Genomic DNA, 17,259 nt, shown 5'->3' on the forward strand with positions numbered 1-17,259 from the left:
ATGGTATAGCTATATTATCTTTGAATAGTCACAAAACTGCTAACTAAATTCAGATGTCATCATGAATTAAAATTTGTCATACAAAAGGAAGAAACCAGATGAAGTTAAATAATGGCATTAATAATAGAAAGTCAAAGCGGGGTTGTGGCTTTTTTCTTATGAATTGATATGACCCTACTACTAACAAGAACAGCCAATTTTTAATATTTATTGAGAGTTAAATTTATAGGAAATTTAGTTTCTAAATAGATAAGCTTTTTGTTTTTAAACAATATTTTAAAAATTAAGTTGTATCTTCCTAAACCAGATAACTTCTCAGATTATATAATTAAGCAAATCATATTAAAATTTTAAATGATTTTCTGATGTTCATCAGAGAAAATGTACTTTCTTCTTCATATTGACCCCACCTGACCAACTGCTCAGAGTTTTTTCCATTTGAACTATGTATTCTAGCATTTCTAGGAGAAAAAACATGAATGAGCCCAGTGAGCTGTAAAATAGAAATAGTTTTGTAAGGTTGGATTAGTATTGACCTACATTCAAATATGATCCTTATTATGTACCTAATATTGTTATGAACCTATCCTTAGCATGGGCTTGGTTTGATTTGTTTGAGTCCTCCCTTCTGCATTGCAGAAGGAAAGAAATGTTTGTTATTTGCATTTATTTATACTAACTAGTTGTACACATCTGGCTTCCATTGGAGAGCTCCTGACATCACAGGGAACGGTGATCAAAATTCCACACTCTAGCTTCAAGCTGGGGGCTCGTAGCTATTGCAGCATTGAAAGGGAATCTTTTCCTGGCTTCTTTAAAATGAGCATGGTGATGGGATGGTTTAAGGGAAGAACACCTCTCAAATCACATGACCACTGCTGTGCTTCCGTGTGTCCTGCTTTTTTCATAACAGCTTGGCACTACATTCTTTCCCTGTATTGTTAGTGGACTTTTTTGTTTGTTTGTATGAGTGGGCTGGGGGCTGGGGACATAAATGAATGGTTATACATTATGCATGCATCTTTCACCATTAGAGTGATGTGCCTTCCCTTATGTATCACAAATTATTATCATATTTAACTTCTGTGTCTGTAGTGATTGAGCTGTATGTTTCTTCCTTTTTGGTGTGAGATTTGTATGTTATTATATGTTTTGACATTTACACCTTCAGTTGTTCATGTTACATTAAATGTAAGTTCAAATTTTCTCCCAAAAGAGTTAGATTTTCATGTTGGGCTGGAAGAATCTTCATTTCTGTGTAGCAATTCACATTATTATAACTTATGGCTTTCAATTGTACCTCCTATAATGAAGAAATGACTTTAAACACTGTGCTATTCTTATTATGACCTAAGCATAAGGTAAGTAATTTATCTGTCTCTAAAGACTGTGACTGCTTGTAAAAGTTTTTCTCAGCTTTTTAAAAAGCATTTTTATTTTTGTTCCTTACCATTTATTATATGTTGTCCTTCCTTTGTTTCTGTGTCATATCTTAAGATTTCTTAATAAGCTATGTGATCTTAAGCAAAAATCCTATTTTACTGTAAACCCATGTCTAAGTAAATTATTTGATGTCTCAAGTAATTTTGAGTAGTAAGTGAATACCTGTGTGTTCAATGGTCTCATTTCTCTTTTATTTCCTCCATTGACTCCAATAGAATGCAGTTATTACATTGTTTTCATTCTGATTCCTGTGGGAGGGAGAATCATTTGTGCTATAAAATCAGTCAGTTATTAATTGCAGCAAATAACATGGCCCAACAGAATAAAGTAATGGGGATTCTTTGAACATCTCATTTTCTTCCCTTAGGATTTTAATGTAATCCCATAATCTCAGATTATTTAATTTTTCATTTTCCCTTTTTCTCACTGCTTAAAACAAGTAACAAAATAAAATGAAATAAAACTTGATACTTTTAACTTATCTTTTAAAATTAAATTCTATGATCTATGTTATGTTAAAGCCTTTATATTGAGATTTTTATAAAAATGAATGAATACTATAAATATGATATTATCTATGTAGCACAAAGTAATTCAGTACATAGATTATCAATAAAGTTTTGAAAACTTATCTTGGCTTGTTTAGATAGACATATTTAAAAGCACTAAGTAAAGAAAGTCTTATAATCACTGGCTTTAAAAATAAATTTCTCTCAAATCTGGTTCAACAGGCATGTAACATAAATGGGAAACAGTGTTTGCAATACTTTTGGCAATCTGCACACTTTTATAAAGACTCCTATTTCAGAGAACTGAATTTTCAATTCTCCAAATCTCTCCTCTAAAGCTATTTGAAATAGGTGGTTCCAAACTGAGGTATTTAAAAAAAATGTGGGTTTCTGTATCTGTATTATAAACAATTGTGGGGAGGTATTAATCTTTAAGCCTCATAGAGAAGCAGGAGGGATGTTTTGATTTGCTTTGTTTTGGTTACAAAATACCAGGGAGTTCTTTACTAATTATTTCCATTATATACATTACTTAATGTATATAATAGATATTACATAAATTTGTTAGAATATTTTGAGACGATTTGAACTACTCATCTGAACTGCACTGTTCATTGTAAATTTCTTGTTTCTATCCATACACTAGCTCCACTCTAGATTGGAAGGGCTTAAAGATGAACTCTGGAGGAATAGAGGCTACGACTTAAGAGTAACTATTACTGACCAAAGGAGCTACTTTCCACTCGCAAACATTGCTTTGCGCGATGGGCTTGGCTCCGTCACATCTTGTTGCACATCTTGTTGAAGACTTTCTTGACTTCCATTTGACTTCTATGGGCTGTTTTTGTCTTTCAACATTTTCCTCTTTCTTTTCCCTCTTTCTCCCAGATTTTCTTCCCATGCTTTTAGCGTTCTCTTGTGTTGAGTCACTTTTTCAAATGTAGTTTCTCTATTCAGCTTGTCTATTAATTTCTCTGTTGTTGTGTGTTTCTTTCCCTGTTAAGACTGTAGAGGTAGAGATACACTTGTTTTCATTTCATGATATGCAAATTGCTCATTTATTTTGCAGAAAGTTCATTAGTTACACTTACCTCTTTGATATGAATTTTAAGACAAAATATTAGAACATTCTCCATTTATACACTGTCTCCCCTTTGATAAACCCATGCTTTTTTTTTTTTAACCTCCATATTTACTTCTTCGGTCTCTCTCTGATTTTTCTTTTTTTTTTTTTTATTATGTTTTCTTCTGTGTCTTATTTTCTTTAAGTCACAAATTTCTTTCTCATTGGGTCCACAGTTGTTCTCCAGTAAGACTTATAAGTAAACACTATAACCATTTTCTTATTCTGAATGAGTGTCTTTGTACCATATACCTGAAACTATTACAACAATGTGGGCCAAAAGAGAATAGCTAATATTTGTAGCGGCTTGTTTATTTTGCCGTGTGTGTATGTGTGTGTGTGTGTATGTTTATGTGTGTGTGGTATGTGTGTGTGTGTATGTGTGTGTGTATGTTTATGTGTGTGTGGTATGTGTGTGTGTGTGTGTGTATGTTTATGTGTGTGTGGTATGTGTGTGTGTATGTATGTGTGTGTGTATGTTTATGTGTGTGTGGTGTGTGTGTGTGTGTATGTTTATGTGTGTGTGGTGTGTGTGTGTGTGTATGTTTATGTGTGTGTGGTGTGTGTGTGTGTATGTGTATGTGTGTGTGGTATGTGTGTGTGTTTAGATTTATTTGCTTTGGTTTTTGTTTTACCTTGTCTGCTCATGGCATTTTTTTTCTTTCTTTCTTTAAGCATTCATTAATAGTTTGTTTTGTTTTTTTTCAGGGAAGGACAGCCATAACCTACCCTAAGTTACAACATTCCTTTCATACACTTTTTCATATATTATTAAACTGTGTTAAGCTATAGAAAGTTCTTTGTTGTCTATATATCCATCTGGGGCAAGCTGCTGTGGAGTGGGAGGAAGAGGTGTGGACCCTGAATAAAGTTATATCTGAAATCATAAGTTACCATTCAGCACGCCATTGAATACAGCCATTGGGTGAACTTCAAAAGAAATGTTCCACTTTAAATTTTTCAATCAGAACTTAAAGGGTCCCTAATTGACAAACTATATATATATACCTAAAAATGGTTAATGAATTAAATTTAACTCATTTCCAATAGAAACATCTTTCATAGCTAGTATTATTCAGTTATAATAATAGTTATTACAAAAGTTAATGACCATCAAAGGTAAATTTACAAATAAGAATTTTTCTATATCCCTTGTTAACATACATTTAAATAAAAATCACTACAATAGAATATGTGATTTTAACTTTACTTAGATTCCATTGTTATTCTAGTCAAGACATATACAGAATACCTTAAGATTATAGAGTTTCATAACTGAATATGTAGTGTTGAATTTATTCCATTATATAGTCATCCTTCAGTATCCATACCAACTTCATTTCATTTCAAGTCCTCCTTAGGTAACCGAATCCCAAATATTCAAGTCTCATGTAAATAAAGTGTCATATATTACCTACAACCTAAGTACATCCACTCATATCCTGTATATCATAGTCTCTAGTTTAGTAGGCAAGTGCTCTACCATTGAGCCATATCTGCAGCCCTCATCTCTACTTTATGATTTAATGCAATATGAATACTATGTAAACAATTCTTATATTGTATTCCATAAGGAATAAGGACAAGGAAATAAAGATCACATATACAGAACAGATACAGGCAGTAGTGCTGGTGTTTTGTGTTATTGGTTTTCTTCCTGTCTTCCTCCTTCTCCTTTTTTTTTTCTAATCCACAGTGTGTTGAATCTACAGCTATGAAAACCCACAGATATGGAGGGCCACCTGGGCTGATCTCAGATTCACATAAATTGGTTTGGGTCTTATCTTTGTCCAGTTTATAATTTTGTACCTGAAATATTTTTTCTGGAACTCAATCTTTTATAAATAAAAATGAATTAAATATATCTGGAAAACATAATGAACTTTTACTAACATGTTGTGATAGCCAAGATAAATAAAAACCTTTTCTCCTAGACCTCAGGAGCTTGCCCATTAAGCATACTTATCTGGCTGCCCATGTTATAAGCCCTAAATTACTGAGTTTGTGCTCTTTCTGCAGGTCCAGTCCAGGTGCAGCAGCAAGGAGAACATTCTAAGAGCCAGTAAGTAGTCATGATTTCAGGTAGGCTTCCAAAATATATAAATTGTGGCTCAACTGAATATAGCACTAAAGACTGGCATTTTAATGAAAAAAAGTTAAAATAAGCAATGATAGAAATTTATACAAAGAATATGTATTTTATAAAGTCTTATTGACGGTGTCTTTTGCTTTGCAGAAGCTTTGCAATTTTATGAGGTCCCATTTATTGATTCTTGATCTTACAGCACAAGCCATTGCTGTTCTATTCAGGAATTTTTCCCCTGTACCCATATCTTCGAGGCTTTTCCCTACTTTCTCCTCTATAAGTTTCAGTGTCTCTGGTTTTATGTGGAGTTCCTTCATCCACTTAGATTTGACCTTAGTACAAGGAGATAGAAATGGATCAATTCGCATTCTTCTACATGATAACCGCCAGTTGTGCCAGCACCATTTGTTGAAAATGCTGTCTTTTTTCCACTGGATGGTTTTTGCTCCCTTGTCAAAGATCAAGTGACCATAGGTGTGTGGGTTCATCTCTGGGTCTTCAATTCTGTTCCATTGGTCTACTTGTCTGTCACTATACCAGTACCATGCAGTTTTGATCACAATTGCTCTGTAGTACAGTTTTAGGTCCAGCATGGTGATTCCACCAGAGGTTCTTTTATCCTTGAGAAGAGTTTTTGCTATCCTCGGCTTTTTGTTATTCCAGATGAATCTGCTGATTGCCCTTTCTAATTCGTTGAAGAATTGAGTTGGAATTTTGATGGGGATTGCATTGAATCTGTAGATTGCTTTTGGCAAGATAGCAATTTTTACTATATTGATCCTGCCAATCCATGAGCATGAGTGGGTGGGTTGGGGAGCAGAGAGGGGGGAGGTTATAGTGAGCTTTGGGGATAGCATTTGAAATATAAATGAGATTTAAAAAAAAAAGAATGGAAAGGCATAAAGAAACAAACTCTGGGCAGCCAACTGTAACACAAGGAATAAAGAAAGACACACTACAAACAACATGCTATAGAAGATACAGTGAATTCTGCCAGGGGAAGAGTCTATAGTGATGGCATGATACTTATAATGTCTAACTGTCTCTCTGTGAAAAGTTCCCATGTACCTGTCAGTCTCTCGATTAATTAATGACCTGTGGCTTCAGGCTTCTGACATTGCCATAAAAGGTTGTGGTCAACAAATATGATGGACCATATTAGTTGTTCTCCAATGTACAAAACCAGTGGTCACATGTTGAACATGTCTAGGACTCCAAACTCCTTTTAAATAATTCACTATACCTAAGACTTTCTAAGAACCTCCTACAACCTTTTTCAAGGCATCTTTCATTTCTTTATTTCGGAGGCTATAGATCATGGGGTTGAAGAAAGGAGTCAAAACTGTAGAATAAATTTGTGAATTTCTGGGGAAAAAAAAACAGACCCAGAGTAGAAAGTTATTAAAGAGTAAATTTTATTTCATAGCCATGTTCATGTCTGGTAAACAGAAAAGAGATTCAATTTACAAATGTTACAGATAGCACACAAACTGTGTTTAGTAATCAGGAAAGAGATTTAATTTACAGATGCTACAGCCACCAGAGTTGACATAGTTTATAGTCAATTGAAAGTCTTTATTTCAGCTATCTGGGACCACACCCAAGTGTTTAGAGAAATAAATATGGCCCCCAAGTGTAGAGAAGATGGGTTTTTTTTTCCTTTTTTTATTGGGTATTTATTTCATTTACATTTCCAATGCTATCCCAAAAGTCCCTCACCCACTCCCCCACCCACCCTCTCCCATTTCTTGGCCCTGTCGTTCCCCTGTACTGAGGCTTATAAAGTTTCCACTGATGGCCGACTAGGCCATTTTCTGATTCATATGCAGCTAGAGACACGAGCTCCAGGGGGTTACTGGTTAGTTCATATTGTTGTTCCACCTATAAGATTATAGATCCCTTTAGCTCCTTGGGTACTTTCTCTAGCTCCTCCATTGGGGGCCCTGTGGTCCATCCAATAGCTGACTGTGAGCATTCACTTCTGTGTTTGCTAGGCCCCTGCATAGTCTTACAAGAGACAGCTATATCTGGGTCCTTTCAGCAAAATCTTGCTAGTGTATGCAATGGGGTTTTTAAAGACAAAAACATTCTCTAGGTAGCTGGCATCTCTCTAGGTAGCTGCAAGGGAGATTTACAGAAGTAAGCAGTTTGAAGTTAGCATTTTTAACAGAAGCTAAGATTAGTTAGCTGGAGGAAGTTCCATACAACTAGGCAGTTTAACAAAAGGTAAAATAAGTTAGCTGGGACATCCTGGCCTTGGATTCTTAGAATAGAGTTGGATAATTTTTCATGGGATTGTCTATCAAGGAATTCAAATTCTAATTAAGCCTGAAATGGACTCAGCAAGAAAACAAGATTAACTCTTGCACCGTCTTACTGTCTTACTCAAGAACTGGCTAGGTTATGTGGGAATATGGCTATTTCAAAATCTCTGGCCCTACTGCCTGCAATAACTACTAAAAGCACCAATCATCTTACTATCTCTTAGTTATTACCATGAAAAAAAAAATGGCTTTTTGGCTTTTGGCTTTGTTGGTCATCAGTGGGGAAAGAGGCCCTTGGGTCTGAGGGTGTTCGATACCCCAGTGTAGGGGAATGCCAGGGTGGGAAGACTGGAGTAGGTGGGTGGGGGACCACCCTCATAGAGGCAGGGAGAGAAAGGGGAAAACATTTGAAACATAAACATTTGAAATGTAAATAAAGAAAATATCCAATCAAAAAAGTAATAATAATTCTGGAAAAAAAAAACTTTTTAGTCTATTAGTAGTGCAAGATTCCTTCCCTGCTCTTTTCAAAAGGAAAACAGAGGAGGAGTGAATCTGGGAGACAGGACTGATGGGTAAAGAGGGAGGGGAAACTGCAGTCTAGATGTATTGTATGAGACAAGATAAAAATAAATAAATCATATCATAGGTAACAGATTTGACTTAAGACAAAATCATAACTTCACTTTGGAAACTATTTATGGCTAGAGTCTAAAATCTTACCCAAATTGACTGGTAAATTTGAATACTTAGTTCTAAACTAATATTTTGACTTGGACAGACTGTGAAATGTTTAGGAAATAGGTCCTAGCTAAAGAAATTGATCACTGTGGGTAATACTTAAGCCTGTTTCTAGCCCTAACTCTGATTCCTGATCCACCATGATATACCAAACTATGCTGCAAGTTCCTATTGCCATGATGGCTCCCTAGCTACCATGACTTTTTTTTATTGGATACTTTATTTACATTTCAAATGTTATCCCCTTTCCAGATTTCCACCACCCCTTCCCCAAAAACCCTTTTACCATCCCCCCTCCTCCTGCTTCTATGAGGGTGTTCCCCACCCACTTACCCACGCCCTTGAATTCCCCTACAATGGGACACTGAGCCTTCACAGGACTAAGGGCCTCTTCTCCAATTGATGCCCAACAAGGCCATCCTCTGCTACATATGCAACTGAAGGCATGGGTCCATCCATGTGTACTTCTTGGTTGGTGATTTAGACCCTGGGAGCTCTGGTTGGGTGATATTGTTGTTCTTCCTATGGGGTTGCAAACGCCTTCAGCTCCTTCAGTCCTTTCTCTAACTCCTCCATTGAGGACCCTGTGATCAGTTCAGTGGTTGGCTTCAAGCATCCACCTTTGTATTTGTGCTCTGGCAGAGCCTCTCAAGAGACAACTGTATCAGGCTCCTGTCAGCATGCACTTTTTGGCATTCACAACAGTGTCTGCATTTGCTGAGTGTATATGGGAAGGATCCCCAGGTGGAACAGTCTCTGGATGGCCTTTCCTTCAAAGATGCTCCACATTTTGTCTCCATATTTGCTCCAGTGAGTATTTTGTTAGCCCTTCTAAAGGGACCAACAGACCCACACTTTGATCTTCCTTCTTCTTGAGCTTCATGTGGTCTGTGAATTATATCTTGGGTATTCCAAGCTTTGGGGCTAATATCCATTTATCAGTGAGTACATACAATGTGTGTTCTTTTGTGACTGGGTTACCTCACTCAGGATGACATTTTCTAATTCCACCCATTTGCCTAAGAATTTTACAAAGTTGTTGTTTTTAATAGCTGATTCATACTTGTTGTATAAACGTACCACATTTTCCATAGCCATTCCTTTGTTGAAGGACATCTGGGTTCTTTCCAGCTTCTGGCTATTATAAATAAGGCTGCTATGAACATAGTGGAGCATGTGTCTTTATTATATGTTGGAGCATCTTTTGGATATTTGCCCAGGAGTAATATAGCTTGGTCCTCTGGTAATATATGTCAAATTTACTGAGGAACCAACTGCCATACTGATTTCCAGAGTTGTTGTACCAGCTTGCAATCCCACCAACAATGGAGGAGTGTTCCTCTTTCTCCACATCCTGGGCAGTATCTGCTGTCATCTGAGTTTTTTATCTTAGCCATTCTGACTGGTGTGAGGTAGAATCTCAGGGTTGTTTTGATTTGCATTTCCCTGATGACTAAGGATGTTGAACATTTCTTTGGGTGCTTCTCCACCATTTGAGTTTCCTCAGTTGAGAATTCTTTGCTTAGCTCTGTACCCCATTTTTAATAGGGTTATTTGATTGTCTGGAGTCTAATTTCTTGACTTCTTTGTATATATTAGATATTAACCCTCTATTGGATGTTGGATTAGTAAAGATCCTTTCCCAATCTGTTGGTTGCATTTCTGTCCTATTGAAAGTGTCCTGTGCTTTACAGTAGCTTTGCAATTTTATGAGGTCCCGTTTGTCAATTCTTGATCTGAGAGCATAGACATTGGTGGTCTGTTCAGGAACTTTTCCTCTATGCCCATGTGTTGGGGCTCTTCCCCAATTTCTTAGCTATTAGATTCAGTGTATCTGGTTTTATGTGGAGGTCCTTGATCCACATGGACTTGAGCTTTGTACAGGAGATAAGAATGAATCCATTTGTGTTCTTCTGCATGCTGACCACCAGTTGAACCAGCACCATATGTTGAAAATGCTGTCTTTTTTCCACTAGATGGTTTTAGCTCCCTTGTCAAAAATCAAGTGACCATAGGTGTGTGTGTTCATTTCTGGGTCTTCAATTCTATTCCATTGATCTTCCTGCCTGTCTGTACCAGTACCATGCAGTTTTTATCACTATTGCTCTGTGGTACAGCTTGAGGTGAGAGGTGGTGATTCCCCCCAGAAGTTCTTTTATTGTTGAAAATAGCTTTCACTATCCTAGGTTTTTTGTTACTCCAGATGAATTTGCAAATTGCTCTTTCTAACTCTATGAAGAATTGAGTTGAAATTTTGAGAGGATTGCATTGAATCTGTAGATTGCTTTTGGCAAGATGGCCATTTATACTATATTAATCCTGCCAATCCATGAGCATGGGAGATCTTTCCATCTTCTGAGATCTTCTTCAATTTCTTTCTTCAGAGACTTGAAGTTCTTGTCATACAGATCTTTCACTGCCTTTTCTACCATGATAGACTATAGTTTCTTTTTTGTTGTTGTTGTTTTATATTTTTACAGTCCAGTCATTGACCAGCTTCTGATCTGCCCTCCCCACTTCAGGTTGCTTCTGTTAGTTATTATAACAATTATACAGAAACTCTTATGAGAACAGTAGAGATCTTTAAGACAGTGGGTCAGTTTATAGGGCTACTTGCTGTACATGCATGAGGACCTGAGTTTGAGTGCTCAGCAGTCTCTTTTTAAAAAAATAAAATGGGGTTGGACAGAAACAAGTGGATCCAAGAGACAGGTGGTAGCTGGCTAATCATCCTAGACAAAACAAGGAGCTTCTAGTTTGGTGAATAGGCCCTGTCTTAAAAGAATAGTTCAAGGAACAATAAAAGAAAAGATACCTAAAGTCATCTTATGGTATCACATGTTTGTTTCTGTATATACATGAGTTTCCACTATGCACAAACCATGCAAACTCTAAAGTAACACTAAAACAAAGAGGAAAAAATAAATATAGAGACTGAGTCTTAGAGTTATCCTATCTTTAACCCACAACAAAAGGTTATCCACATATGGAAGTAGAGTTGAATCACTAGGAAACATTGAATCCTTCAGATCCTGATTAAGGACTGATAAGAAATACAAGTACTGTTTATCACAGTAAACAACTGGAGTGTAACACCCAGTAATACAAATTTGTTGGAGATAATTTTTCAGAGTAATTAAAAAAGAGAACTACCGCCGGGCAGTGGTAGCACACGCCTTTAACCCCAGCACTTGGGAGGCAGAGGCAGGCGGATTTCTGAGTTCAAAGCCAGCCTTATCTACTGAGTGAGTTCCAGAACAGCCACGGCTACACAGAGAAATGCTGTCTCGAAGAACCAAAAAAAATTTAAAAATAAAAAATAATAATAAATATAGGAGTATTATTTTTCCAGCAATATATCCAGAAATAGTTGATCTAAGTGTTACATATGGACATAAGTCATTAGCCAGTCTAATGCTGGGCCATCACATTGCCATTCCTTTAATGTGGTAGTATTTGAAGAGCTTTTTCATGTTGCCTTTGTTTCTCTAACCATACAAAATAATAACAAGAAATTAAAATGGTACATGGTGGCATCTGTCTGTAATTCCAGCTTTCAATAGGCTAAGACAGGAAGACCTCAGGTTTGAGACCATCTTGGACCTTATTATAAGATCCTGTCTCAGAAAGGGAAATGGGGGGCGGCGTAGGTTGAAAAATAATCTAGGGCAAAGTTTATTCAAAGAACACCAGTCTAAGAAGAAACCTGACTGAGAAACCTTGGCTTCCAGAGCCAATCATGAGAAATACTTGAGATGATGATGTTATAGCCTAAGAATTATGGGCATAACAAGGCAAATATTGTTCATACAAAAATAGGCTTTTTTCCTTTCTTTTTTAAGTTGTGCCATTCTGCTCTATAGAATAAGGTTTTCCATGTAAGCAGAATTTAAACCCTGATCACAAGTCAGATTGATCAAAGAGCTGGTTCTCTGGAAAATCATACAGGAATCTCCAGGAATAAAGAATTCTAGCCTGATTTCTCTATGTCCTATAACCAAATCTTGTGTCTTCATCAATCAAATCTTATCATCCAGTTCTAGAGAACAATCAAGAACAGTGGCAATAACCTATGTTGTTTTTCAGGCCTCGAAGACATCTGTAACCAACAACTCATTAAGATTGTTAATAGTCCAAGCCTGGCACTGGGATTTTTATTTAGTAACCTATGGCTTTTGTGAGCAGTATGACACCCACATAGAGTACTTTTGTTTAAGCTCATTTATATTGTTTGGGGGCAGGATTTTTTTTCTTTTTGTTTTTTGTTGTTATTGTTAATTAGCTTACAAAATACCAGATCTCTTCATAGCTTTCTTATACATTATTAGTTATAGCTGACCCGTCCTACAGCTACTCCTCTCCCCCATCTCCATGCCCCTAATCCCCACTTAAACCTTTCCTTCCATAGTATTCTCCATCTCACTTTTATGTCAACTGTGTGTTCTAGTAACCTCCAAAAGACTTCCTTTTCCCATGGTCTTTTTCCTACTTCCCTGTGTTGTACATACTCATGCTCATACAGAAATACACACATATAAAAATTTGATGCTAGAATCTACATATGAATGAAAACATGACTTTTTTTCCTTCTAAGTCAATTCTCAGATTTTACTTGTTTTCATTTAAGTTTCATCAATGTTATAGCTAATATATAAATGTATTCAGTGTTATAATATTTCACTTTACTATTTCTTTTCATTATTGAACAATTGATAGACATTTGATTTGTTTCCAAATTAGGGCTATTTTAAAATAATGATGATGTGCAAAAGATACTTATTTGTAGTATGTAACTAGTGACTGGTATACCTATCTTTATGCTAATACTTCACTGGTTAGTTTCTGTCACTTTGCAATATGTTACAGAATTAAAAAGTGGGAGTCTTTAAATTTGTTGATATATATGGGCACTTGAATGTTGGTGAATGTGCGGGTACATATATGCTTATGAGAGCAAGTGTAAATATGTATGTGCTTATGAGGAGACCAAAAGTAGGAGTCTCTGGTATTGTTCCTCCAGGACTGTACATCTTTTTTTGAGACATTTTCTTAATTCACTAGAACTCACCAAGTAGGTAAGGCTACCTGATAATGAATCCCAGGAATCTACCTATCTATGCCTCCTTAGCACTAGGATTACGAAGAACATATCACCAGGCCTAGCTTTTCCTATAGATTCTGGAGAATCTAATTTAGGTCATCATAGTTGTAGCACAAGTGCTTTACCAGTTAAGTCATCTATCTGTCATTTTTCAAAATATATTTGTTATATAAATATATTATAATATGAATATATTTGTTTAAATTATGATATGTTACCTAAAATATAATGTAAATATAAACATATATTTAATAAGTATTTTACTACAGTAAATACATATTGCCTATTGAGGCCCTTGCCATTCCCATGTGAATTTGAGTATTATTTCATTACTAGTGAAGAGGGAAAGCTGAGGAGTTTTAACAGTGAAGGTGTAAATTCACCTATTGCTATGGGTAATCATGCCATCTGAACAGAATTAAATCTTCTAGTGTATCTTCTGTTTGTTCTTAACCTAAGTTTCACTGTACATATCAGGCATTTTTATATTTTACATTTCATGCTACAACACCTAGGTGGCAAATGAAGTTTCATTTTATTAACCCTGAGTCATTTGCTTTTGATCACACAAATGTGCTTAACATTCTTTCCTCAGGAGCAAAAACACCATACCTATGTTAAGTGAGTCCAGTGTGATTTTCTCCTCAAGTTTGAGGAATTCTTTCCAGGTTTCTCTCTACTTAATTCCCTCAGTTAGGGTCCAACAGTAGGCCATCACATAGACAACAACAGAATATGAAGAGTGCATTTTTCTTTCTAAGATGGAGTTCTGACTCATTATTCTGCCTAACCTGACACCAACACGTAGATTAGGAAATAATAGCTTAACTGTGTTAAGGTAGAAAATTTGATAGTTTCTAATGACCTGCTTTATGGTTCAGAGATTATTTTGGAGTGTTGAAGATGTAGCTCTGTAGCAAAGTATTCAGTCCTGGCTTGAGCCCAGCACCACTACTAAGACATAAAAAGTAATAACTAAAAACTCCATCTTATTTTTATTAACATGTTTTTTAGTGTATAATAAGTATGCAGTGCCAAAGGCCAGCTTCAACACCACAGGGTAAAGGAAGGCAGAGAGTCTGGAGTAGGTGATTGAGGTCAGTGCTAGTAAGACAGCCAACAAGGGTCAGCACTAGTAGGACTAGTGGGGGTCAATTCTGATAACAACTGACAGGGGCTGCTGCCTATGGCAACCACTGATTAGAGAAAAGAAAGGGGAATAATCATACACACACATATACAAAGAGTGGATGAAGCAAAGCAGGCTCCAACTCATACCTAACTAAACATTTCCCATCTGTCTTTCTTTCTACAAGTTCAAGGTACAAATTAATAATTCTTTTTTTCATTGATTAACAAAGTTTAAGCAAGCCAATCTACCGTAGCAAGATTTTCCTATGTTTAGCTGATGACAGTTTGTGTTTACCAAGAAACAGATCATCATCTATTTTATATTTTTTCATTATCAATTTTATATTTTTTAGTCTTGATCAGTTAAACTGGATAATCATCTATTTTCTGCTCTTATAGTCAAAATAGAATTATTTACTCTTTATTTATGACCTTTCTTTTCATAGTGCATACCAAAAACCCATTACCATATCCCTAAATCACAAGATCAGGGAATCCAGTCCCAACCTAGAATGAATGTTTTCTTTGATCATTAACTTGTCCCAAGACTATTTTTCTTGCTCCTACAATTTTGTTTATGTACTGCATGAATGCTCACTGTACACCTTTCTCTATCTTTTGCAGCTCTTACTATTCTATGAGGAAAGGGTGCACTCTATTCTTGATTTTAACTTTAAACTTTCTATCAACTATCTTAATTTTCCAAAATTACTTAAATTTAACTTTCTAAAACTACTTAAAATCATTAATTCATCTAAACAGCATCATCTCAAGAATGTTCATATTCATGATGATCTGCAGGAGACTTGCCTAACACAGTGGGCTATCACCCAGGAAGTAATCACACCAGGCTATAGGCAGCGAGGGTCTCCCAGTGTCCACTCACACCAAGCCAGAAAAATGTGGAATGTGGTAATGACAAACATGAAAGAGCACATCAGTGCCAAGAAACAACCTCAGCTTAGAGTGGGGGTCCCGAGAAAGGGATGTTTTGGAGGAGCAGAAGAAATGATTCAAAGTCAACGTCAGCGGTAGGGTGCAAGATGACAGCTTTGTGTTCTGTCCAAGATGACTCTCCAGACAGTAGTCAACATAGCTCAGCTCTTGCAGTCCAAACCTGTCTTTTATTTACATATCAACTCATTCATTAACCCAGATTCCCTTTTGATTATCCCAGGAATCAGCATTTTATTACCTTAGCTTAGCCCCTTGATTCTTAGAAAAGGTGCAAGAACATTTTTTAACATAGCAAATGAATTCAGAGATTGGCTTTTCCTTGCAAGCACAGACAATAAGCTAGCTGGCTGGGATCTGGCTCTTAAGATCACATGAATTGGCTCTGTCCCAGACTGACCTTGAACTCAGAAATCTGCTTGCCTTTGTATCTTTCTGACAGGCTGGCTCATTAGTGCAGCTGCCTTTGTTGTCTAGGTCTGTGAATCTCCTCATACAATTTATATTGCATGCTTATATTTTGCATAATTGAGAAAATATGCATTGTTTTTTATTATTATTGATTATTTCATTTATTTACATTTCAAATGTTGTCCTCCTTCCCGGTCTCCCCTCTGAAACACTCCCCACCCCCATCCTTGAACTCATGTTTTCAGTGTCCTTTCCCACAGCCTTAAGGGCTGTCCCTAAGGTCACACAGCATTTACCATTTTGCTGAGGAGTATTAGACACACATTTGCATCCCAGACCTATACTGCTTCTAATTATCATAGAGTCATTAACCTTGGCAGGGAGAACATTTCCCAAAAGAGGAACATAAAGTAAATTATATGCATTATTATAAAAATAAACCCACACCCACCACAAACTCAGCACTTGTGGAGGCCCTCACCCTGCTGGCTCTGTTCCAGGGTCAGGAACCTTGTCATGCTGTCCCTTCCACAGCCATGCTGGACTTGGCACATCAGTAGAAAGAAGCAGTCCTGGGGTGAAGCCCCTGGGGTTGTGCCTCTCCAGTAAACCCAACCCATCCAAACAAGATGGTAGGCCACTCCAGGAAGCTTACTTTGCCTATTACAGATCCTCCTGAATGGCACCCACCAACACAAATCAGTGAGGTAATATGATACCCAAATGCATGACAATATGTGTAAGGCAGTATTTCAAAGATTCCTCTGTTTGATCAAATCTGCTTGTTGGTGCTCTTTGTTAAATTTTATACTCATTTATATTTTTCAGTTCTGAATGCATGCTTAGTTTTTAGTTTGTTTGATTTTGTTTTGTTGTTGTTTCTGCTTTTGTTTTGTTTTGTTAAGAAAGAGTTTCTCTGTGGCACTCAGTCTGTATACCAGGTTGGTCTCAAACTTAGAGATCCACCCTCCTCTACCTCCCAAGTGTTGGGATCACAGGAGTGTACCACCACTGCTAGATATGCTTAGGGTTTTTTTTTTCTGTGATTTTCATTTTTTATTGCACTTCTCATTTTGCTTATGTATTGTTTTTTCTGATTTCATTGTCTCTATGTGTTACATGTTTCTAGTTTTGGAAATTGACTACTAGAATATTGGTGTGTTATTTAGTGGTAGTTTTTCTTTAATTTTTGTTTATTTTACCCTGGACGTAAAGAATAGCCATGTTTTACAAACTCTTGTTGTTGTTTTCCTTTGTTTTGTTTTGTTTTGTTTTGTTTTGTTTTGTTTTGTTTTTAGAGACAGGGTTTCTCTGTGTAGTCCTGGCTGTCCTGGAACTCATTCTGTAGACCAGGCTGGTCTCGAACTCAGAAATCTGCCTGCCTCTGCCTCCCAAGTGCAGCATCACTGCCCGGCCCATTTTACAGACTTTACAGACTGGTTTTGGAGAGAAAAGATCCCCATCTGTGGTAGGTATGAAGTTGCAAGCTGCATGGA

At 36.6% G+C, this 17,259-nt stretch overlaps 1 protein-coding gene across 23 annotated transcripts in view; it reads left to right on the forward strand.

Annotated features, from left to right (window-relative positions):
• The window catches only part of Gphn (gephyrin), a 467,448-nt gene that overhangs the window by 340,437 nt on the left and 109,752 nt on the right, over positions 1-17,259 (forward strand). For 13 of the 23 annotated variants that reach the window (XM_006515899.4, XM_017315079.2, XM_006515903.4 and 10 more), the window contains 2 exons: positions 2,599-2,661; positions 5,095-5,137. In XM_006515899.4, the coding sequence (XP_006515962.1) occupies positions 2,599-2,661; positions 5,095-5,137 (106 nt within the window). The remainder of the gene's footprint in view (positions 1-2,598; positions 2,662-5,094; positions 5,138-17,259) is intronic. The other 10 variants (XM_017315077.2, XM_006515902.4, XM_017315078.2 and 7 more) reach the window with 1 other exon arrangement.

Source organism: Mus musculus, chromosome 12, assembly GCF_000001635.26.
Source record: "Mus musculus strain C57BL/6J chromosome 12, GRCm38.p6 C57BL/6J".
NCBI lineage: Eukaryota > Metazoa > Chordata > Mammalia > Rodentia > Muridae > Mus > Mus musculus.